Raw genomic sequence first — 25583 nt, 5'->3', positions numbered from 1 at the left:
TGATTCCGGGAAGATATCACTTGATTATTTCGCGGGATCATGTCGCTACCTGAGAGCAAAAGTCAAGTAAGTCGAGATACGTGACTATTGAAAGAAATTCAAAATAAGAATCCTGGAGTGTTTTTAAATAAATCAATATATATTTTCACTCTCTTTTTATCAATTTTCATAATTAGATTATTATTGTTATTATGCTAGATTTCGAACTTAAAACTGGTTTTTCTCAAATAGGGGTTTTCAGACTTGCTTGACTCTTGCTCTGCCTCGTGATCGGTGACGTCAAATTAAGGTCATGGCTGCCGTTTCAAGGCACGACTTAGTTATGACGTATGCTTACGACGCTACGAGCAAGCACCCAATATATATTCTCTGTTCACCCGAAAACATTCTTGGTCTGCATCACCGTCTTACGAAATACGTCCGATTTGTATGGAATTTAAACGTCAGTTTTAGAAAGCTGTGGTTTTCGAATTAATATTTAATGCAAAATGACGGTATATAGCGTTGAGTTTATTTGTAAAAACTTCATTACTTTGGCAGAATATGCATCACGGCACTTAATAAAATTAATTTACTCTGGTTTAATTGGCCTTTCTATAAAATAAGCAAACGCTTGCTGAACTGGTTTTTATGAAGCTCATTCGTCACGAAATACGTAGAAGTTCAGTTCAGTCTATGTTTAAAAACAGGGTGCCTCGTCGAATTTACTCTTATGTCCAGGGCTTTTCGTAGTAAGGTCTATTAATTTCTACCGCCCAATTAGTATTGAGAACGTGTATACTTAAACTATTTAATAGTAATAATATTATTAATTATAGTAAGATCCTTCCCTCTAATGAACTCAACTCGGCCCAGTATTTCATTGGTTCCTTAAAACTGACGTCTTCTGACGTGTTTGCGGTGCAAACCGGTGACGGGGGGGGGGGGAGACTAGACCCTGATACCCGTGAATAGTCTCTACAGAGTCATTCACCCTAAGTATAATTAGATGAATAATATTTGTTTATTATATTTTTATAATTATTACATTATTTTATTATATTCTTGTTCTGTTATATTACTCAACTTTCAGCTAGTTGAGTAAATTAATGTTTCGAAAACGGAAACAACATGCACTATACACTCTTTTTTTTTTTGGGAATTTTGCTGGGCGCGTTCATGTTGAGTTTACCCCCCTTAACCCCCATTCTCCATATCCTGGGACCAAAGACCCGAGCCTAGACTCCCCACCGGTGGTTCCAGGTAATGTCCGACTAGCGGGCGGCCAAAAAGAGGGGTCAAAAAGACCGCGGAAAAGAGTGTATACTTTAAATATGCAAATTAAATTATTTTTAAATAGTAAATATGAATTTTTTTAAATTGCAAACGTTTAATACTGTAAAATATCATATCTTGTAATATTAACATATATTTATTTTCTTTGATTAGTTTAAGCTGTAATTATGATAAAGCGTTTTTGTACACAATATTTTTAGTTTCTCCGTTTGGAGTAAGCAGATTGGCGAGTAACGAACGCAGCCGAAAGAGCTCTGTGGCCCGGGCAAAGGTGTCTGCGTAACACAGATAGAGAGGGAGGGAGGGGAGGGGCGAGAAAAGAGAACGAACGCAAGCGAAAAGGGTCTAAGGTCGTGCCATGCAGCAGCTAAGTGAGGCTCCGTGTCTCTTTCTTGACAGCGCCTGAATGCCAGCTAGGAGCAACAAACACAACATCCAATTTTACCAATTTTCATTATTTTTTGATTGAAAAATTCCACAAAACAATTAATTTCTGAGAATATAAATTACTAATTTGATATTTTACATAGGAGGGTGGTAGCATGATGCCTTTCATGCCAAGCGAGCCAACAGCTCACTACACTAGTCACGGTCACACTAGAGCTGAAAACCCAGTTTAGGTCGGTTTGAATGCCAGTTTTGACCGCCGACGATAATTCTTGGTTGACAGGTGCGAAATAGCTTCAGCCCGGTTCACTTATAGCCAGGGCTTAACGTCATTTCAAATTATGACCAGAATTTTGAAAATACTAAAATGTATCCCAAAACCATTAGTTAATAATGTTTACTATACATTTAGTAATATTATTTGACATTATTTAGAATTTTATTCCCATTATTTGGGAAAATACGAGCAACTTTACTTCCCCGCCTCGTCGTTTTGAAAGCGCTTCTAAGCGAACCGACTTGGACGAATTGCTTCCCGAACCAACACGAAGCGATTTCTCACGCTGGTTTCGAAAACTAGTTATCTCAAACGAAGTTATTTTAGGGGTAAGTGTGAACCTGGTTTTACTATTACTATAAGTAACATAATAACAATAAGTATGATAATTAACGAGATTAACCAAACTGATTTTCATAGTTATTGCGTAATCAAAAGGTTTTCTCAGCACAGAGCCCTCTAGTGCAGCGGTTCCCAATTTTTTTTGCTATGGAACCCTAAATTATCCACCAAATTCTGGCGGAACCCCAACTCATTTTTTTTACATATCTTAAAAGACTCTTGACACAAACAAAGATGGCTGCGCTGCGAATTCTCGGAACCCCTGTGACCCTTCCGCGGAACACCTTTTGGGAACCGCTGCTCTAGTGTCTAAAATATGCGAGACTTCCGCTAAGCCGACATATCTGGTTTCCGATAGATAGGCGGAATATTAGGCTAAAATGATAAATTTAAAAAAGTTTTTCTCGGCGCCACGAGCTCATGTTTTTATCACGCATGATTCGCACGCGGGCTTCAAAACAAAGCCAAAGCCCCTCGCGACTCCAGAACGTGCTCTCCAATATTAGGCAAAATGTTTTATCAAAAAGTAGTCATCCAAAACGGGAAGTCGCGAGTCCAAGTCACAGCTTGAAGAGGTTATCAGTGCCGAAAAAAGGTTCGGTTAGAAAATTAACATTAAAGCAATAGGAAGTGTCATACTTATTGTATTATGTAACTTATGCTATTACCATTAACCGTTAACCCGACAAGAGTAGGGAAGCCGGTCTCTCCGAAAAAGTATCTATCTCTTCTACCAGGAATCCATACCGGGGTCCGTTAAACATTTTGAACCCTTATATTTAATAGAAATTTATGAGATAAAAAAATTATCTTTCTACAAAAAAAAAAAATCATTATTCTTTAAAAATGAAAATACGCGTGTGGAGAAATATCAAACTATCGATGGTATTGGTCAAATTCAAAATCGTGGCGGTCAGTAATGCCGACGTAGGGTGATTCTAATGAAATACTTCGACATACGGTCGATAGTGCCAATCTCGGTGCCAATTTAAGTCTTGGGCACCAAAAATAAACAGATACTTGTCATATGCTTAAGCATTTAGTTTATTAGAAGTTTCATTTAAATACCAGAGTGACTGAGAAAAATCATATAACCTGCCAATAATGTGAACCAGATCGAGTCATTCTTAAATTAAAAATGACTCGATTTGGTTCACATCTTTGACGGGATACATTTAACCCGTAACTGCGGAATAATAAAAATAACTTATCAACATTTAGTTTATTATTTGAATCAAATACCGGATATATAGCGTAACATACTGCCACTTCTTAAAATCTAACTTGTACAATCGATAGTTATCTGAAACCCGAAAATCGAGATTTGGATTTTTAAGAAGAGCGTACAAATAATTTTAACAAAATCCTTGATGGTCGTGTTAACACCCGCATATATATGCCCAATTATATTAATTAATATATTTAATATACTTTCATAAAAAAATTTCAAGTGAAAATTTAATTTCAAAGGGCGTAATACCAAAACCGAAAGAAGACCTTGAGAGCAATTGTTTTTGGATTTATCGTGACAAATTCAAATTGAAGGTTTCGAATTACCGAAATTTGTCACGCATTCAATATTTTCTGGAAATAAACCCGTCGTCAAAGTCCCACCTCGTCTGTAATCTATTGTTCGTATTATCAGAAGTAAATTGTATTTTTCTGACGAGATAAATATTCATTTTTCGGTACTACTAACCTTGCACATCCTAACAAATATCCACACAGGCTGGAACATTTTGACTGTAGTGGCCCACTTAAAAATCCATATAAAGCACCCGATGCATCATCTACCGGATGAACTCGTATAAAGCCACGCTTTTCTAATAAATACATACCAGTAGCGCCCTCTGTCTTTTAATTGCAATATAAGTTGAGAAACAAATAAATGTATAAGATGGGCAATATAAATTAAAATATTTGTAAACACGGGTGTAGCTAGGGGCCCGGGTGCCACCCGTTTGGGCGTTATTTGGGGGTGACACCCGACCGTTAAAAAAAAAACCTTACACCTAGGAGTAACAAACACAAGGAGAAGGCAGCTAGCCTTTAAACACGCTAACGCAGTGTTGCGTACAAATTTCATTCGACTAGCCATTACGCTGAACGTTTTACGGGCGAGGGAAGACAATTTCTGAATTTTCCCCTTCCGACGGCAGCTGGCGCTAAATCGTCTAACCAATGAAAACTGTACACAAGAAAATCCACAATTTTTGACGGGTTGCGTTCTCCTTGTGTGGGGTGCTGTGTTTGTTGCTCCTAGCTTACACAAACTAGAGACTAGTAAGTAGCACACCATGATATCCGCCCAGGGTGTCACCCATGCTAGCTACGCCACTGTTTGTAAAGTTTATAAACATAGACGTTATTAGTACTCTTTATAAAGTACAGGTGGCGTTGAGATAGAAAAGTCGGCAACAGGATTTCCAGTCAGCAGTGCATAAGCGGTTCGGTACGCTAGATCTTACGAAGGTAAGGAGGCTACAGCGTGTGTAGATATTTATAAGCAGGGTTGGACATAAGGCACTAGTCACGGCATTTGACTACTAAAATAAATCGAAATGGCGGGACCATTGAGTTGGGAATATTAATCTAGAGGTCCAATCGAAACGTCGGATTTCAGTATTTCGCGAAACAAGTTTTTAAAAATAAGCATACCGTCGTCTGCTTCCGAATGACGAGAAAACATTATCATTCTACCCGTGGCGCCGTCTATCTCTCGATGGTTTGTTCAAATAAGACGCGTTTTCCGGCAAAAAGATTTTGTTTTTCAAAAATAATGGAGGCGCCACGGGTCATATGATAACGTTTTCCCGTCATTTTAGAGCAGACGACACATTCGTAATTTTCAAAAACTTGTTTCGCGGGGAGCAGATTTGATTGGATCTCTAGATTAATATTCCCAACTCAATGGGCGGACTCACTAGTCAATTTGATTTATGAAAAATGTACCTAAATATTCTTAAATAATGGCGAATATGGCGTAACATAAATACATCAATCCCATTTGATTTAAAAAAATCACATCATGCTTGTAGTAGAGCTTGTAGAAAATGAAGAGTCCAGAGAGTCCACTGCACCTCCTACAAGTTCTGATTCAGAACCTCGATCTCAAATTAATGCGTCCTTTGATGATATAATCAATTAAAATATTTTAAACTAGTCAAAGACTCTGGAGTCGTGAAAAATTGTGAACGGCCAAAGTCATGTAATAGGAGAAACTATAAAGTCCAGGGGGAGGGGGGGCGAAAAGATGGTAGTCACGTGACTTTGTAGAGAACTGCAGCGCCATCTATCCTAAGAAATACGAATTATTATTCATTTTCTTTTGCTAATGTCGGTTTAAATTTTGATCGAATCATCTAAATAAACTAATTATTATTATTATTATTATTTAAACCATCTTGTGGAAGTTAATTAGCTGCCTGCAGTATCTGGAAGGAATGATTTTTTTTCTTTACCGTCGCACGGCCAACTATGAACACGAGTTACCGAATCGAAGTTGGCTGTGATATGGTAGTCACGTGATTTTCTTTTCCCATTTTAACAAGTTGGTTAAGACCAAATTTACTTTATAGTTTGCCTATTCAAGTGATAATTAGAGGTCGACGGAACCAATAAATTAACCGCAAAAATTTCAATTAATCATTAAAATTAGTATTATTTGTTTTATACGAATAAATTATACGATTAAACAACGATTTAACATGCAAAATTAATCATTTTTTCGAATATTTCTGAATAATTCTCGGTTATGGATAAATATAAACAATCGTATAATTTCTTATTCAAACGCCGACCTCTAGTGATAATTAACCCCTATTTTAATTCTGACGTGGTAAAGCAAAATGTTGACTGTCCTTAATTTGTATAAGTCGCTAGATGACTTGGGTCTAAAGTGATGCCTTGAGTATTAGCCTAGCTGATTATTATTATTATAGACCCCTTTTACCCCGACTAGTCAGTGACTACGAAAATAATTTAAGATAGGAGGCTCACTAGTCAGGCTGACTACAAAAAAATATCCGTATGTCCAACCCTGTTTATAAGCCGTGTCCTTACATGTTACTCTAAATCTGGGTTGGATTGGTTGAAATCTGGGAATGCGCAGATAAACAAATAACCAATCATGATTTATCATGGAACACGTGGCGCCATCTACGCATACTGACCGTTATATTTTGGACACGAAAGCTTGGAACATGGGCCAAATAATGATAAATCCAGGACATGACTCTATGCGAAAAACCCGTCCAACAGCGCTAACACCCGATCACTATTGCCCCCTATTGGGAAAAACGCGCGATCGCGGACCTACGTCATTTTGGGGGCAAATTATTTAGGGACAGTTTTCAAAAATAATACACGTGGTCGTCGTAGTAAATATCCTGGAATATTTATTCACAGTTATCATATATAGTGTGGTTATTAAAGTAAGTACTTATTTTTATACGTATTAAGTTCATAATTAGTATAATATACATGTATATAATAATTTAATATTAAACATATACTTTCCTAGAATCGTTAAAATTTATCAAAAAATGAGGGGCCAAATATGGCAGGATTTTCGAATTACAACCGCCACTTATTTTCGAATTCCGACTCAGTCATCACTAGATGGCGTTCGGGAAACCGGAAACTTGCTTGATTTTGCCCCCAATTTTTTTTTATTTTTCCTCCTTTTCCCCCCTACTAAAATGGCCGCCTGTGTCTTTTAGTGGACGGCCGATTTAGTACGCGTGAAGGTACCAGAGTCATGTCCTGGATTTATCATTATTTGGCCCATGCTTGGAACAAAGTATAAATTTAGTCATAACTTTGAACTCGTTAAATTATTAATAGAATGAATCATCATGGACGTGAAAAACGGTAGACAAGAAATCGGTAACAATTAAAGTCGTGAAGCGGTGAGGATGGCAGTCATGCTCTCACGAAATGTTCCCTTTTCTCCTACCCCCAATTCAAAAAACCTTCTGTGCCACCATAGACAGTATATATCCCTAAGGGATATATACTGTCTATGGTGGCACAGTGGCTGCGGAGCCGCTGGAATTTTTTTTCCCGTCTAGGTCGTAGATGATTAATGGCTTTAAAACTTTAAAAGTCGCTTGATGACTTAGGCCTAAGGTGGTGCCTTGGGTATTAGCCTACTTGTAGCTGATTATTTTAATTATTCTCCCATAAAGAGATTTGTGATAAACTTAGGATATTAATAATTCTGCCAGGGCAAATAATAGGTGTTTCTATAAAATAAAACAATAAAAATTAGAAGTATAAAATGTTTTCATCTGCGTCACGAGTGCAAGTTATTTAATGGCGTTTTTCTTTGGGCTGCTCTCTCTCTGCTCCCGGAGTGCTCCGAAAGTCCTTGCGTGTCCCATTGGGCTTTCGAGAGCAGATCCCGCAGAGATTCGCGTTTACCATTGGGGCGTTGCTCCGCGAGAGAGTGGGCGATTTCTTGCTCTCTGTTGATCCGTGATAAGTGACGGATCAACGGATTCGGAGCAAGTTTTGTGGAAAATGGCGGCGGTCAGGGAAGAAGATTTACGAATTATTTTGTTATTATTAGAATCTTCATCATCAAGTTCAGAGGAGGAAGATTTTTTGGAACATATTTTTAAGGATAGAGCAGAACATCCGAAAATTGAGGGATTTATTGAAAATGTAGTGCATAGATTTTCAAATGAAGAAGTACATAATTTTTTTACTACCTCTACTATATTGTAATATGTAAATGTAGACTGTAGACTAATAAGATAGAATTATAGTTTAGGGATAATTTTCGATTAACCCGTGAAATGTGTTATTCCCTCGTCGCGGAATATGAAGCTTCAGAGTTCTTTCCAAACAATAAAGGACATGGTGGCCGTAGTGCTATTTCTGCCGAAAATCGCCTTTTGGCTCATTTTTACAGCGTTCTAGGCCTAAAAAAACGCGTCTGAATTCTATACAAGAAAGTTGGAGAAACAATTGTTTCTCATTGGGAAAAGCGCGCCAAAAATACTGATTCGAAAAAAGTTACGTGTATCATTGGAAAAGTACTCTCGTCCGCTCTCTTAAGGATCGATGACGTCACACGTCAATTTTTTTTTATCCGAAAGGGAGTTGAGAGCGATTTCGGAGCAACCCAAAGGAAAACGCCATTAGTGCTTTACTTGCACGCGGGTTTCAGATTTCAAAGGGTCTCGCGACTGCAGCGCGTGCACTCTACCTTCAAGAGCTACAGCTAAGTGACGTAGACAAAACATTATCACATGACCTCCCATATTTCATAGAATCAACTATTTGTTTACTAGTAAATGAATAAAAGAATATCATTACTTGTCCGACAAGGTCATATGTTAATGCGTTTTCCTTTAATCTTGAAAATATATCATTTTAAATACACTAATAAAACCACTTTTATTTATTTTTTCAAACAGGGGCCTTTTTATAATACAGGTGGCAATGATAGAGCCACCACTTGCTTTAATTATGCTCATAATTTTCAATCTAATTATTTTAGTTGATTTGTATTCTATTTTAGTTGATTTGTATTTTATTTTAGTTGATTTGTATTTATTTTAGTTGATTTGTATTTTATTTTAGTTGATTTGTATTTTATTTTAGTTGATTTGTATTTTATTTTAGTTGATTTGTATTTTATTATTTTATTTTATTTTAGGTGATTTGTATTTTATTATTTTATTTTATTTTAGGTGATTTGTATTTTATTTTAGTTGATTTGTAGTTAAATATTTTATTTTAGGTGATTTGTATTTTATTTTAGTTGATTTGTAGTTAAATATTTTATTTTAGGTGATTTGTATTTTATTTTAGTTGATTTGTATTTTATTTTAGTTGATTTGTATTTTATTATTTTATTTTATTTTATTTTATTTTATTTTATTTTAGTTGATTTGTATTTTATTTTAGTTGATTTGTATTTTATTTTAGTTGATTTGTATTTTATTATTTTATTTTATTTTAGTTGATTTGTATTTTATTATTTTATTTTATTTTAGTTGATTTGTATTTTATTATTTTATTTTATTTTAGTTGATTTGTATTTTATTTTAGTTGATTTGTAGTTAAATATTTTATTTTAGGTGATTTGTATTTTATTTTAGTTGATTTGTTTTCTAGTTTAGTTGATTTGTATTTTATTTTAGTTGATTTGTATTTTATTTTAGTTGATTTGTATTTTATTTTAGTTGATTTGTATTTTATTATTTTATTTTATTTTAGTTGATTTGTATTTTATTTTAGTTGATTTGTAGTTAAATATTTTATTTTAGGTGATTTGTATTTTATTTTAGTTGATTTGTTTTCTAGTTTAGTTGATTTGTATTTTATTTTAGTTGATTTGTATTTTATTTTAGTTGGTTTGTATTTTATTTTAGTTAATTTGTATTTAATTTTTTTATTTTAGCTAATTTGTATTTTATTTTTTATTTTAGGTGATTTGTATTTTATTTTTTATTTTAGCTAATTTGTATTTTATTTTTATTTTAGGTGATTTGTATTTTATTTTTTATTTTAGCTAATTTGTATTTTATTTTTTATTTTAGCTAATTTGTATTTTATTTTTTATTTTAGCTAATTTGTATTTTATTTTTTATTTTAGCTAATTTGTATTTTATTTTTTATTTTAGCTAATTTGTATTTTATTTTTTATTTTAGCTAATTTGTATTTTATTTTTTATTTTAGCTAATTTGTATTTTATTTTTTATTTTAGCTAATTTGTATTTTATTTTTTATTTTAGCTAATTTGTATTTTATTTTTATTTTAGCTAATTTGTATTTTATTTTTTATTTTAGCTAATTTGTATTTTATTTTTTATTTTAGCTAATTTGTATTTTATTTTTTATTTTTGCTAATTTGTATTTTCTTTTTTATTTTAGCTAATTTGTATTTTATTTTTTATTTTAGCTAATTTGTATTTTATTTTTATTTTAGCTAATTTGTATTTTATTTTTTATTTTAGCTAATTTGTATTTTATTTTTTATTTTAGCTAATTTGTATTTTATTTTTTATTTTAGCTAATTTGTATTTTATTTTAGTTGATTTGTATTTTATTTTAGTTGATTTGTATTTTATTATTTTATTTTATTTTAATTGATTTGTATTTTATTATTTTATTTTATTTTAGTTGATTTGTATTTTATTTTAGTTGATTTGTAGTTAAATATTTTATTTTAGGTGATTTGTATTTTATTTTAGTTGATTTGTTTTCTAGTTTAGTTGATTTGTATTTTATTTTAGTTGATTTGTATTTTATTTTAGTTGATTTGTATTTTATTTTAGTTGATTTGTATTTTATTATTTTATTTTATTTTAGTTGATTTGTATTTTATTTTAGTTGATTTGTAGTTAAATATTTTATTTTAGGTGATTTGTATTTTATTTTAGTTGATTTGTTTTCTAGTTTAGTTGATTTGTATTTTATTTTAGTTGATTTCTATTTTATTTTAGTTGGTTTGTATTTTATTTTAGTTAATTTGTATTTAATTTTTTTATTTTAGCTAATTTGTATTTTATTTTTTATTTTAGGTGATTTGTATTTTATTTTTTATTTTAGCTAATTTGTATTTTATTTTTATTTTAGGTGATTTGTATTTTATTTTTTATTTTAGCTAATTTGTATTTTATTTTTTATTTTAGCTAATTTGTATTTTATTTTTTATTTTAGCTAATTTGTATTTTATTTTTTATTTTAGCTAATTTGTATTTTATTTTTTATTTTAGCTAATTTGTATTTTATTTTTTATTTTAGCTAATTTGTATTTTATTTTTTATTTTAGCTAATTTGTATTTTATTTTTTATTTTAGCTAATTTGTATTTTATTTTTTATTTTAGCTAATTTGTATTTTATTTTTATTTTAGCTAATTTGTATTTTATTTTTTATTTTAGCTAATTTGTATTTTATTTTTTATTTTAGCTAATTTGTATTTTATTTTTTATTTTTGCTAATTTGTATTTTATTTTTTATTTTAGCTAATTTGTATTTTATTTTTTATTTTAGCTAATTTGTATTTTATTTTTATTTTAGCTAATTTGTATTTTATTTTTTATTTTAGCTAATTTGTATTTTATTTTTTATTTTAGCTAATTTGTATTTTATTTTTTATTTTAGCTAATTTGTATTTTATTTTTTATTTTAGCTAATTTGTATTTTATTTTTTATTTTAGGTGATTTGTATTTCATTTTAGGTCATTTGTATTTTATTTTAGTTGATTTGTATTTTAATTTAGTTGATTTTGTTTATTTTAGTTGATTATTTCATTTTTATGTTACTTCGATTTAACAGAATATTCATTGTTTTTTTGTTTTTTTCCCTCTGTTTTCAAATGTTGTTAAATATATTGAACGCTAACCTTTTATATAATCCTTCTATGTGTTCTATTTGAAACAAGCGTGTATTAACTTGCTGATACTCCCTGTATTGTTTTAATACACATTAAACACTCTTTTCATTTCATTTCATTTCTTTTCATTTCATTTCATTTATTTTAATTTTTTATGTTAGGTGATTTGTATTTTAGGTGATTTGTATTTTATTTTAGTTGATTTGTATTTTATTTTTATTTTAGTTGATTTGTATTTATTTTTATTTTAGTTGATTTGTATTTTAATTTTTTCTAAATTAATTTTAGTTGATTTGTATTGTATTTTATTTTATTTTATTTTAATTGATTTGTATTTTAATTTTTATTTTATTTTAATTGTTTTGTATTTTTATTTTTATTTTATTTTAATTGATTTGTATTTTAATTTGTATTTTATTTTATTTTAATTGATTTGTATATAATTTTTTTATTTTAGGTGATTTGTATTTTATTTTAGTTGATTTGTATTTTATTTTAGTTGATTTGTATTTTATTTTAGTTGATTTGTATTTTATTTTAGTTGATTTGTATTTTATTTTAGTTGATTTGTATTTTATTTTAGTTGATTTGTATTTTATTTTAGTTGATTTGTATTTTAATTTATTTTAGTTGATTTGTATTTTAATTTATTTTAGTTGATTTGTATTTTATTTTTTATTTTAGTTGATTTGTATTTTAATTTATTTTAGTTGATTTGTATTTATTTTAGTTGATTTGTATTTTATTTTAGTTGATTTGTATTTTTTTTAATTTGTTTTAGTTGATTTGTATTTTAATTTTTTATTTTAATTTATTTTAGTTGATTTGTATTTTAATTTTTTATTTTATTTTATAATTGATTTGTATTTTAATTTTTTATTTTAGCTGATTTGTATTTTAATATTTTATTTTAGGTGATTTGAATTTGAATTTGAATTTTATTTTAGGTGATTTGTATTTTAATTTAATTTTAATTTATTTATAAATTTTAATAAATACTTAACTTTACTTTACTCGTTTGTTTTAAATATGTATGCTACGGAAACTATTATTACCATAAATTTAGATTAACTGATATAAAAAATTTATTTGATATAAACAATTAATGACTCCCTAACTGATTGATACTTTTTTGTATTGGTAACAAAAACTTATATTTAAAATCTTAATTAAATTTTATTACTACTTTTAAATTTGTTTCTTTTAATTACAATGCTATGGATCTAGCTATAATGGTCATTTTCATAAATTCAGTTTACATTTAAATCATTGATTAAAAAACATTTATGTAGCGGCCATTTTGAAAAAGAGGTATATATTCTATTTAAAAACAGTCAGAGCCGTCGACGCTGTCACTCAATTTTGCGGGGGTCAAAATTCGTGCACGAGAAAATGGAATCTCTGTTCTCGGCCTTTAAATATTTTAAAGTATAAGGCATAGTGATTTCAAAAAGGTGATATCTTCGTGAAAATGTTAAATAAAATAAAATATATGAAGCTCAATTCATCTCCATTTTAATTAAAATAATTAATTCGAACATAATTACCATCGTCTGCTTAGAAGAACGATGGTTCAGTACCCCTCCTAGCGGATAAATTGTTAGATTTATCCCAAAACGTATGGATCGTAGTATAAACGATAATTTCTACACGTGGTCCCAATAAAAGTAAATTAAACTTATAATATAATTAATTATTTATAATTATAATTATAATTAAAATAATAAAAAATAATATGCAAAGCTGTAGGGAATAAACAACAAAGAAAATTTTATTAAAAAAAGAGTAAACTCGTGAAAACAACATTTTAATAATTCGCGTCAGGAATCCATACCTATATTTGGAATGCTTATCGCGGCAGATTTTCGTATGGATGTGGCAGGTATTTTTTTTGACGTCACTGTGTTAACTTAACAAACAACAACGTGAGAGGGGTGCGCGCGAGATTTTTCTCTCGTAGGCGGGGCCAAACCGTCAGAGTGATTTTACTATACGCGATACGGCAGGATAAGCATTCCAAGTAGAGGTATGGATTCCTGTTCGGGTGTATATAGCACAGCTAAAAAGTACAGATTGCTTTTGGTTTGAAAACATTATTTAATGAGAGTCAATTCAATTTTTAATTTTATTTTGTTGGTTTGATTTTTACACAAAAAATTACATTGATCTCAAAAGTACAATTTATCTTGTCCAACTCATTTATTATCGGGTACATTATAATTTAAACGAGATTTGATTTAATTTCATGAAAAAAAATTTATTATAAATAATTGTAAATTTTACGATATTTCGATTACAGATAAAAAAACGTGAATATTTATTAAAACAAGTGGAACTGCTTCCAACAGATTTGTAGTGCGCTAGGATGAACCATGTAAATGTTTACGTTTGAAAAAGATCAAGCGACTGACAATTTTTAGCAAGATGATCTATCTTGTTTATAAATTTATAGACGGTGCTTGGTACTACCTAGCCACATTAAATAAATTTATAACAACCACTTCAAGCAAGACATATATGTTTGAAGGATTCTCAACCTCTTGAGTCTTTAATCTTGCCTAGGGTCTTGGTACTGGATATGATTTTGAGTTTATTAAGTCGTAGTTGTTTCTCTATTGACAATTAAAATAATAATGAAGTGGTAAGAGCCCGTGTTATGAACTTATGTGTAGTTGTTTTAATAGTAAGGAACTCTAAAAACAATACCTCAAGGTCGCTCGATTTAACATATCATTGAATGTAAAGTTCAATCGGTAGACGGCGCCATTGGGCCCTCCGTTCGCGTGAGATGAAGTGACCCCATTTTTTCAGTTCCTCACCTTTTCCTTCAATGAAAGAACGATCCTATCACAGCCACCGTCTTTGTTTAACTTCGATGATTCGCTAGCGATTTTGAAGATGGCGCTTATTAAGTAATATTTAAAAAATAGCGCGGTTAGGGTATAGTTAATTCAAGCAGACCTCAAAGATAAAGTAGGTTGTTCTTATTCAAACGTAATTTTTTTGAGTGGTAAAAAGCTACTATTTAACCTTAGATTTTGGTTTCGATTTGAAATATCTGCGGACGTAATACTGTCCAAAGATGTAGAAGAAGTATCCGTTAATGCCAAGCGTACCTACAGCCACCTGTATCGAGGTGGAACACTCGCGTCCTAGGCTGATAGCGTACGCGCTGTACAAAGCTGTCATGAATCCGATAACGAACTGCAGAATCTGCAGAGAGGTTATGGCGAACGACACTGACTCCGGAACGCTGATGTTGGAAGCCTTCAAGGCGAAGTAGGCGTACATGAAGGCGTGAACGGTGAAGTTCATGGAACCGACCCATCGGCCCAAACCTGGTTGATCAATAACGAAAACCCAAACGATGAGCAAAGTTAGAACGTGGTGAACCAAATGAATAAACGATAACTTCTGTCTAAGAATCAAGAAGACCGTCTCAAAGAGCTCGACAACTTTTGATAACACGAACGCGCTAACCCAAAAGCCGGAAACGGCGTTAAACTTGGAATGGCACACTGAAAATTCGAACCCGTAGTTCCATAGTACGTAAGCAACTTCCGGTATACTTCGTAACATACCAGCCGTGCTGAAGACGGACAAGGCGACGTTCCACCACAGGAACCCCTTTCGAACGTTGACTGGCGGCTTGTCTCTCATGAATCTCTGCAGAACGTACACCATCGTCAGATACGCTGCCGAGATATACACGGCAACTATCCAGTTTTTCTCCAACCATAAATGAGTGTTTTTGAAGTCATGATTCCTCTCGAAAGGCAGCACGTTGGAATAGTACGGATACCCTTCGTAGTCCGAGTCGTTTGTGGATGAAATCATAATACTTTAAACGCGACTTTGTTCGCTTGCGATAAGAAATGGAGAGTTACACGAAATGAAGATTGAAATTCAATAATTCCCGTTTTATGTCGCCCACTCTCATATTGGCCTACAATTAACCTTGGAGAATCGCCAGACTAACAAAAACGGAATTTCTAAATTGCAGAGTGCGATTTTACGAAATCAAAATAACACGTTGTGCTTAAACAAAATACGCTTCTTCTTTGAAGCGTTCAAGGTTGAATGGATAAGAAACAGGATAAAAAATTCCCGTTCTGTAACCGAACGCGCCTCGGGAATTTTCATTTTACGTTGTGTTGGGAAATTATAGTTTAATACTAGTTCATTATTTATTATAGCATGAAAATAATGTCAATATAATTTGCGTGTATAATCAAAACTTGGAAGTTACTCTCGGTGACAAATTTTAAGCGTATCAAGAGACTGTCAATTGAGAATGCGCCCTTCGTATTTGACGTCCGCGGTCGGATTTTCTTCAAAAACTAAGTTTAATTATGGTATAAAACATCCATTATAATAAAATACCCCGGGGATTATTTGGTGGGTGGCCCACCCTTCGGATCATAAATTCATAATGTGGGGAACTCGGACCTCTGTATTGAATCACCCTGGAAAATAAATGTATATATACAGAGTGTTCACTAAAAACTGAAAAATTATAAATAACTAAACATTTTTTTGGCAAAATTTCAAATTCTTTGGAACATTCCTCGTGCATAGGGACATTTACTAGTGTAAAATTGAATGACCTTGAACCATGTCTTCAAGGTCATTCAAAACCTATCTCGATAACCGTTGGGTTTTCCCCTGATTGGGTTCCAAATATAAAGTTGTTGCTCGCCATATTATTAGTTCAAATAACTTTGATTTGACCAAATATGACCAATCAGAAGCCGATAAATTTAAGGTAATGAATTCAGTGTTTGATTGTAAAATAATCTGATTAGTTTTAATGTAACTAAATCAAATAAACACTGAATAGTTTACAACGGTTCAATTATGTCATCGTCGGCTACGATACATGCTTGAGCTCGCTTAACGACGGAGTTTATAGTGTTGATTAACATTTCAATTGAAATGTCACGGAAGGCATTAAATATTCTTTCTCGCAAAACTTAAATTTATCGGCTTCTGATTGGTCAAATTTGGTCAAATCAAAGTTATTTGAACTAATAATATGGCGAGCAACAACTTTCTAATGTGAACCAAATCCGTAAATCCAACGCTTCTCGATATAGGTTTTGAATGACCTCAAAGACATGATTCAAGGTAATTAAATTTTACACTAGTAAATGTCCCCCTTCACGAGAAATTTGAAATTTTTCACAAAAAAACTTTTTTCAGTTAATTACAATTTTTTGTTTTTAGTGGACATCCTGTATACCTGGGTGTGTGTGTGTGTGTAGTATGTATACATCGGTGTTGAAATTGACTCGAATATTTGTAACGGTGAATTACGTTTTATGAGATAAATTTAAGCAAATTACCTGATCGAATACCAAATAGTAATTGCTACTTAGAAAAAATTTTCTTTGGGCTTGTCAATTTTCATCGCAACTCCCCATGTCATTGAAAACGCTCTGTTTTGGGGAGCAGTAATACGAGAGCTAAAAACCCACAAAGGTGGAACAAAAGGGACACTCATTTCTAAAGTCTTACTCGCCGTGAAAAAATTTACGACTGTATACAAAACTCCGCGCCGTTTTAAGTGTCGCTGAACAATTTACAACGGCCGGATTCGGTGATATATCCTTTAGGTATTTGGCGAAATTCGTTTCTGCTCCTTCTTACTAATAGCGATTATAGCATTATTTGACATTGTTAACGGTAGTGAAATTAACTCCCTAGTAAACGTATTGTGCTGATTAAAGAGATAGTGTCAGAATTTTCTACGTATATGAAGTTTTTTCCTCAATTATTTAAAAATATAGTAAAGAAAAACATAGCGTAACTTTTTTTATCACATACTGTCTACGTCATAGATAGGTTGATGTTTATTGGTTGCTACTAGATCGAGCTGGAAATAGAATTTTTAGGGGATTACAGGAGGAAATTTTACTCCCATCGCTTTCTTTTGTTCCTAGTTTCCCGCTTTCGTACGCTTTAAGACCCTCATTCGATGGAAAGTAATAGAAAGATAAGCCACTTTTGTTGTTATTATTACTGTAGGAAGGAGCTGCGCAATACACTGTGGCGCCCACGGTCTTCGGTGCTTTCGGTGGCATATTTCCGTAGAATATAAATATTGTTATAATGACTACGTATAAGAAATAATGATATAATTTATAAACAATACCTTGTTATCGATTTTTTCTTCAATTTCTACTTTGAAAATAATATTTTTACACGTAGCCGGCTCGTGAAGTGGTGATTCGAGAATCTCGAACCGCGTGGTCCGCGAGAAGAAAGTCAAAAAACGCGCTTACAAATCCTCTACGCGATAATAGAAAAAGACTACTGGAAATTCCCCGCCGCTCGAGCGCGCCGAAATCGACCAAACTCATGACGTCAACAATCTGTGAAGTTTTGCGCGGCTATTGAAATACCATTATTTTACATTAAAATATAAAACTAAATACTAATTGAAAGTGCTAATATGTATATATATTCGGATTCCTTCTGCATTGAGTTTGCAAGTTCTCTCCCCACTGGTTAAAGGGGTTTTCCCCCGAGATCTTCGGTTTCCCCTTCCATAAAAACTTGTTGAGGTTAACGGTAATAGTTAGTGTAGGGAGCTGTTGGCTCGAACGCGTGGCATGCAGGGCTTGCCACCACCCTCCTACGCATTGTAACCCGGCCACCTGAATTAATGGCTTCAAAAGTCGCTTGACGACTTAGGCCTAAGGTGGTGCCTTGGGTATTAGCCTAGCTGATTATTATTATTATTATTATTATTATTATTCAGGACTTAAAAATCTATCATACCGTGTAAGCCGAAGAACAAAATTTTAAATTAATCTGAGGTAGCACTATCTCTTTAAGTCAGAGAAACAAATCCAGACAAGCGACCGCACCATGTCCTGAAAGAAAAGTGTTTTGACAATTTTTTTTAATCAATTTCGTTTATGTTTTAATAGATAGGTAATTTTGAGGTTGAGGGCCAATATATATATAGTTAAGTTAAATCTTCACACCGTTATAAAATATGGAATTAATTTTTTTAGTTGTTAAACAGAATGGCGATATGAGGTAGTTCTGTGATCGTGTTTTTTTAATTTTTTTATTTATTTCGAATAATGGATTTTTTTCGTTTGTTAAATTGTTATAAATAAATTTTGAGTTACAGTAATCAATAGTTTCGGTTATTTTCTTTTATTCATAGTAATTGTGATTGCAGTCCATTAATTTAAAATTATCCTTTTAACACTCAGCCAAATCTGAGCTTCGGTACAGTACGAAATACCTTTACTGGGACTTTACTCAGTAAGTGGTTTAGCATAATTCCCCCTCCCCCCACCCATGTGCTCGATGGAATTCCCGCTGCAAAGACGGTAGGATTACAGGATAGACCAGACTTTTCACGCTAAAAGTCAACTAACAGCGCTCCTAGTGACACAAATTTGAAATTAGTTGATTTGTTGTGGGTTTTTTTTGGCTAAGGTAATTACGTATTATCGATTTCTTTAGGGTGGGGTTCAATCTCGACACTTCCCTTTTGGGTTCAAATCAATGTTATGTTTCATAACCCTTGGTTCGTGATTGGCGTATTGCCAAGAATCCATTTAGGTACCATAAGAATAAGGGAGCATAGCTTTAGCCTTTGGTATGGTCCTCGCAAACTTTGTGACGAAAGTTCGTCTGCAATTTGCACACCACGTACACAGCGCACTCAGGCGTTAGAATCTGGCGTTTTAATTTTTTTCATTTCGTTAAAATGGCGGAAAAAGCAAATATCTGCCCAAATGGGTTTTAAATAGGATTTATTCTCTTCCTTGGTGGAAATTAGTGTGAATAATTTTATTAACGACAATGGGTTGAAAGACCATAATACTAGTTTGTTATTAAATAATAATTCCGAAGGTAGTTTTTCTCTAATAAATAGTATTGGCTTCAATAATGGCTTTTGATTTCGTTTTCTTTTTAACATTTCTACGCGTAGTTCTTTTTTTGGTCAGCTCCATTTTCAATTACTCAAAATATAATATGTCAAGGTCGTGTAGTAGCGCGGGTTTATCATAGATGGCAGGAGTGAGTTACTCGAAATATCGAAGCAGACGATTTTTCGAGGACGGGTATTAAATCGCGGTCCTCCCATATTCTTATGCTACCTAAATGGAAACTTGGTATTGCCCTTTAGGCGAGGGCATGTCCAGTCCTTGATAAAATTACTGCTCTTCTTGAAAACGCCCAAAATCTACATTTTTCAAAATCTAGAATACAATGCTCTCCATCTTAGATTTTAGAAAATGGAGGGAAAATTATTTTGCTTTTCAACCTTTCATTTACACCGGAAATAAAGATGTCATTCAACACTACTGTGAGGTGGAGAGTGGCCAGGTTCGATTCCAGTTGGCTTGAGGCGCTAGAAATTCGGATTAGCTTTTGGAGTGAGTTTTCAAGTTCCATCCACACTGGTTTAAGGGGTTTTCCCAACGTACTTCGGTTTCCCCTTTCCAATGGTAGCGGTAATGGTAGAAGTAAGTGTAGGCTGGCATGGCATGAGGGGCTTACCACCAGCCTCCTACGTAATATAACCTGATCAACTGGAATAAAGGTCCTTAGCTGGTGGATTGAAGATGGCTATGGTCAAATGAAATAGACCCATATTTTCAGCCCTCTACCTCAGTATAGAAGATCCATGGATAAATTTAAAAATTATTAGTGGTGGCAGTAATGCCGGACCTGATCCATAGGTCTAGTCTATAAGATGCCTTATCACTTATATTCCACTTCAAGCGCAATTATCAGTAACGTGTTTATTGTATTAGTACAGATGTACCCCAAAACATCTTATTCTGTGGCTTTTAGGGTTGGCATCAGCGGCTGATAAATTAGTACACGGACCCGTAGGTTTAATCTTTATTAGGGGCACCATGACCTTACCTTAACCTACGTTTTTGACAAGTTGCGAACCCATATGCTTAAGCCTACTATTGGTTACTCCGCCACTGATTTCCATGACATTCCGCCAGTGCTTAAAAGTAATTTTATAAATTTAATTTGAAATAAGATAATATATTATATTTTTTTAAAATGTTTAATTTTGTCTCGCTAATAGATATGTAGGAAAATTAATGATGGGCCAAGTTTGCGTTTGAATTTGATTGATCGGTTCTGCTATCGCGAAGAACGAAAGATGAGGAAATACTCGATTTTTGAAACTCCAGTGTGACCATTAATTTTTTTAAATTAGAAATTCAGTATTTCACTGAAATTAGTATTTTAATAAATTCAAAATCGAACAATTAACACAAAAAGTAATTTACTGATTTTCATTAATTAAATAATTAAGTCCCCCGTTAAAAAATATTTCATATTTTGCTACATTTAGACAATTACCAATTTACTACAAAACTAATTTAATAATTTAATTTTTGGAATTAACAATTTGCTTTAGAGTAATTTATTATTTTAGAAAAAAGTAATTTAGTAATTGCGTAATTATTAAAATTAGAAGTTTAGTAATTTCCTATAATTAAAATTTTCATATTTTAAAACCTTTTGAAAGTACGAATTTATTGCAATACGAATAATTTCCGATAATTAGAAATGGTGGTATTTTACTACAATCAGAAAGTTCCTAAATTAGTAATTTATTATTCTATAAAACACAATTCACTAATGTTTTACTTAATTAATAAGTCATTTAGCATTTTTTCTAACTTTTAAAATAAGCCATGCCAGAGTAAATTAGTAATTTACAAAACAAACCCCACTTATTAAATTTTTAAATTTGAAACTTAGTAATTGTCAAAATCTAGTGTGAAATGTTTAACAAAATAGTTTTACTCTAATTTACAAAATTAGTAACTTGCAGAAATTGGTAAATTACTAATTTCATAAAAAGTCAATAATTAATTACGTTAATTAGTTATTTACATTATTTTCATATTTAATAAATTGCTCATTTGCCTAAATAGGTATTTTGTATTTGCTTCTTTAGTAAAGTAGGCCTACTTAGTGAATTTTCTCACCTAGTAATTCAGTAAATTTCGAAAATAAGTGAATTTATAATTTCCTCTAATTAATTAGTAAATTAGTGATGTCTTTAATTTATAACTTAGTAATATCCTATAATTAGTAATTTTCTTAATTAGTAAATGAGTAATTTTCTTATATAGTAAAGGAGTAATTTTCTTAATTAGTAAATTAGTGATGTCTTTAATTTATAACTTAGTAATATCCTATAATTAGTAATTTTCTTAATTAGTAAATGAGTAATTTTCTTATATAGTAAAGGAGTAATTTTCTTAATTAGTAAATTAGTAATTTTATTAATTATTAAATTAGTAATTTTCTTATATAGTAAATTAACAAAAATATAAATTCCATTGAATGCATTGAAAATTTAAAATACACTTCAATCAAACCATTCCGAAATTTGTATAATACGCTCGTAATGTTTTTTTTATTATGAACTTCTTAGGGCCATATAGAACCGCTAAAGCTTGCCACCTCTTCGCACAGGGGAAAACGAGGTCATGGTGCCCGAGGATGACCTCGACATAAGCATTATCCCTATTGTAAAAATAGATACAATCGTGTTTCAAAAGGCCAAAATAAATAAGTCATTAGTCAGTAGAAGTTTAGGTTCATAAAAAGATTGTAGTTTGCCTTCCAAGTAATTGTGGAAATTTTCACAGATTCTTTTAGAGAAGTTATGAGTTTCACGTGATTGAAGAAATATGATACGACAAGTTATGTAGATATTGAGGATAACATTTTATTGAAAATAATACTATTTAACTTTAGATTTTGGTTTCGATTTGAAATATCTGCGGACGTAGTACTGTCCAAAGATGTAGAAGAAGTATCCGTTAATGCCAAGCGTACTTACAGCCACCTGTATCGAGGTGGAACATTCGCGTCCTAGGCTGATAGCGTACGCGCTGTAAAGGCCCGTTATGAATCCGATGACGAACTGCAGAATCTGCAGAGAGGTTATGGCGAACGACACTGACTCCGGAACGTTGATGTTGGAAGCCTTCAAGGCGAAGTAGGCGTACATGAAGGCGTGAACGGTGAAGTTCATGGTGCCGATCCATCTGCCCAAACCAGGTCGAGTTATAACGAAGGCCCAAACGATAATAAGAGTTAGGACGTGGTGAACCAAATGAATAAACGATAACTTCTTTCTAAGAATCAAGAAGACCGTCTCAAAGAGCTCGACAACTTTTGAGAACACAAACGCGGCTGCCCAAAATCCGGTGACAGTGTTGAACTTGGAGTGGCACACTGAAAATTCGAATCCGTAGTTCCGCAGTACGTAGGCCACTTCCGGTACAGATCGTAACATGCCACACACGCTGAAGACGGACAAGGCGACGTTCCACCACAGGAACCCCTTTCGAACGTTGACTGGCGGCTTGTCTCTCATGAATCTCTGCAGAACGTACACCATCGTCAGATACACTGCGGCGATGTACACGGCGAGAATCCAATTCTGTTTTAACCATAAGTTAGTTTTGTGCACGTCGTGATTTATCTCGAAAGGCAGCACGTTGGTATAATACGGATATCCTTCGTAGTCAGAGTCATTTGTGGACAGGTTCATGATGCGTTGCTATAATTTTCTGTATCTCACTAAGTTTGGGAAAGAAATGACGAGTGGAATTTTTTCTATTCATATAACCCGAGATTAACCTTGGAGAATGGCCAGACTAATGAAAATTATTGAGGGCTTAAATATTACAGAGTACTAAGAAAATAAAATTAGGTTACGTTTATCAGAAATACCTTTGTTCTTTCAAGCCGTATCCAACGGAAATGACTTTCGCCAGGGGTGCTAAAAGGAAGGGGAGGAGCCTATCCTGAAAACCTGGATGTATTATTGATCAATGAAAACGCGCTCAAGAATTTCTTAATAGCGTGTAAATTTAATTTAAAATGTAAATTTAGACTTCCAAAATGCATTATATTAATAAGGCCACCTATTGTAGGCCGTATGAATTCTACAACACTATCCCAAACATTTGCAAAGAATATATTTTTAAATAATTAGAGTTTTTTAAATTCGGGTAATTATTTATTAAAGCGTGGAAATAATGGTAGTATATAATTTGCGCGTACAATCATAAGCGCCAAACAAATTTGGAATTGTTCTTCGAGAACTTGAAATTTCAAGCGTACCAAATCAACGGAAGGTTAATTCTCTTCAGTATTGCAAAAATTATCCCTCTCATTTGACTCGATCTTTGACGTCACGGTGTAATTTTTAAAACAGCTTAAAAATATAATTATGGGATATACAGCGTAAAAGATCCATTACTTTTAAAAATAATCACAACGTAAAGATATTGTTTTGCTCTTCATTTGAGGGAATAGTTTAGATAGGCTTAAAGAGAAACGTACTTTTTGGGTGGCCCGGGCCTTTGAACGCCTACTTTGAAATAATGTATATCATATCAAGTGCCATTATTACCTGAGAGTGAAGGTCAAGCAAGTCGGGATACGTAACTTTTTAAAGCAAAATGCGAAATAAGAATCCTAGCGTTTATATTAGACTGACTCATTTCTACTTTTCGAGGATGCATTTGTTTTATTTTAAGTGTATTTCAATTAATAGATTATAATAATAATTATTATAGTTATAAATAATTACATTTGAACTTGTTCAGGAAAAATAAATTCAAAGTAAAAGGTGTGAATTTTCTCTAACATTTCATCCCTTAAATGAGTATTAAACCCACTGTCGGCTCTATCACGGCCACCTGCATTATGATAAGGCCCTTGCTATTAGAGATTGCAATGAATCTATCCTATTCTTAAAAAATGACTTTACTGGAGAGTGTGGTGTCATATATTAAGGGCAAAGGAAGACAAAATTCCAAATAGCGAAACAACAACATCGTCAGAGAAAAATTTATAGATATTATAATTAGACAACTTTTACTCTACTTACGTCGTTAGTGCACTTTAACCTAAATTATATATCACATATAAAATACATTGTTAAAAATTACTTTAAGTTATTGTCAAATTTGCAAACGAGCTATATTCAACGCGAGGTCCCGCCTTATGGGTCAAAATTTTGCTTAAACGCACTCTCGCAAGCTCAAAATTTGTGTAAGCGTCGAGTTCGGGACTACTTATTTTCTTTCAATTTTTTCCATTAGATAGTAGCGGCAATGAGAGTTGCGGAGGTTTCTCTAACTATGCTGTACAGCCAAAGGTAGCGGAGAGAGGATTTTCACCCCCTGGAGTGACTGATTTCTAACTCTTTGGGGCATATAGTTCATTCCTTCCCACATATACTTTTACTCTAAGGTTCGACTTCCACAATACAGATTGAAGTGAGATTGGAATAGCTCGTAGCACGCGTCGCGATAGACTCCAGCGCCATCTTTTTTTAATAAAACAAATAAAAGCTACCTATGTGAGAAAATTCAACTGGCGAGAGTGCGTTTAAGTTTGTTTTGATTTAAATTTAATACGCTGCATGATAAGAAATTTTGCGAAATAGACCAAAAAATAAGTCTTAGATGATTTTATTTTCAGGCGTGTATTAAACCACAATTCAATGTATAATATCATACTAGTATTGATGATTTAAATATCAATAGATTGGATAAGAAAGAGTAAGAAATTATCAGCCTGAGTGAATGACAAAAACACCTTACACTCACGATTCAGAATCTAGCTGTAGTGGCGCACACCTGTTCCGAACACTTCCAAATTTGTTAGCCCAAGTCTTATGAAAAGGGTAAATTAAACAACTCGAATGAAAAACCCTGAGTTCAGTGGGGAGAGAATTTGCAGGAGTTTTTCCGAGTTTTCACTCTTGATCAAACCTAGAAGATCACTGAAAACCCTAAAAATACTAATTTAGAAAATGATACGAATATTTACATTTATATGAAGAAATGTATGTAATAATATATAATAATAAAAATAATAATCAGCTAGGCTAATAGCCTAATACCCAAGGC

At 32.4% G+C, this 25583-nt stretch overlaps 2 protein-coding genes across 2 annotated transcripts; both read right to left on the bottom strand.

The window, feature by feature from the left end:
• Window positions 1-14658: 14658 nt before the first annotated feature.
• Window positions 14659-15474, bottom strand: LOC149955987 (very long chain fatty acid elongase 6-like). Its single transcript, XM_090166724.1, has one exon. It carries the CDS (start codon window positions 15472-15474, stop codon window positions 14659-14661), a length of 816 nt encoding a protein of 271 aa, XP_090022850.1.
• Window positions 15475-22393: 6919 nt separating this feature from the next.
• LOC149955986 (very long chain fatty acid elongase 6-like) lies at window positions 22394-23209 on the bottom strand. The gene has a single exon (XM_090166723.1). The coding sequence runs from the start codon at window positions 23207-23209 to the stop codon at window positions 22394-22396; it is 816 nt and encodes a 271-aa protein (XP_090022849.1).
• Window positions 23210-25583: the final 2374 nt, after the last annotated feature.

The sequence above is a fragment of the Leiobunum rupestre genome, chromosome 2 (genome assembly GCF_980474605.1).
Source record: "Leiobunum rupestre chromosome 2, qqLeiRupe1.1.hap1, whole genome shotgun sequence".
NCBI classification, from domain to species: domain Eukaryota; kingdom Metazoa; phylum Arthropoda; class Arachnida; order Opiliones; family Sclerosomatidae; genus Leiobunum; species Leiobunum rupestre.
This window is presented reverse-complemented; position numbering and strand designations above follow the sequence as displayed.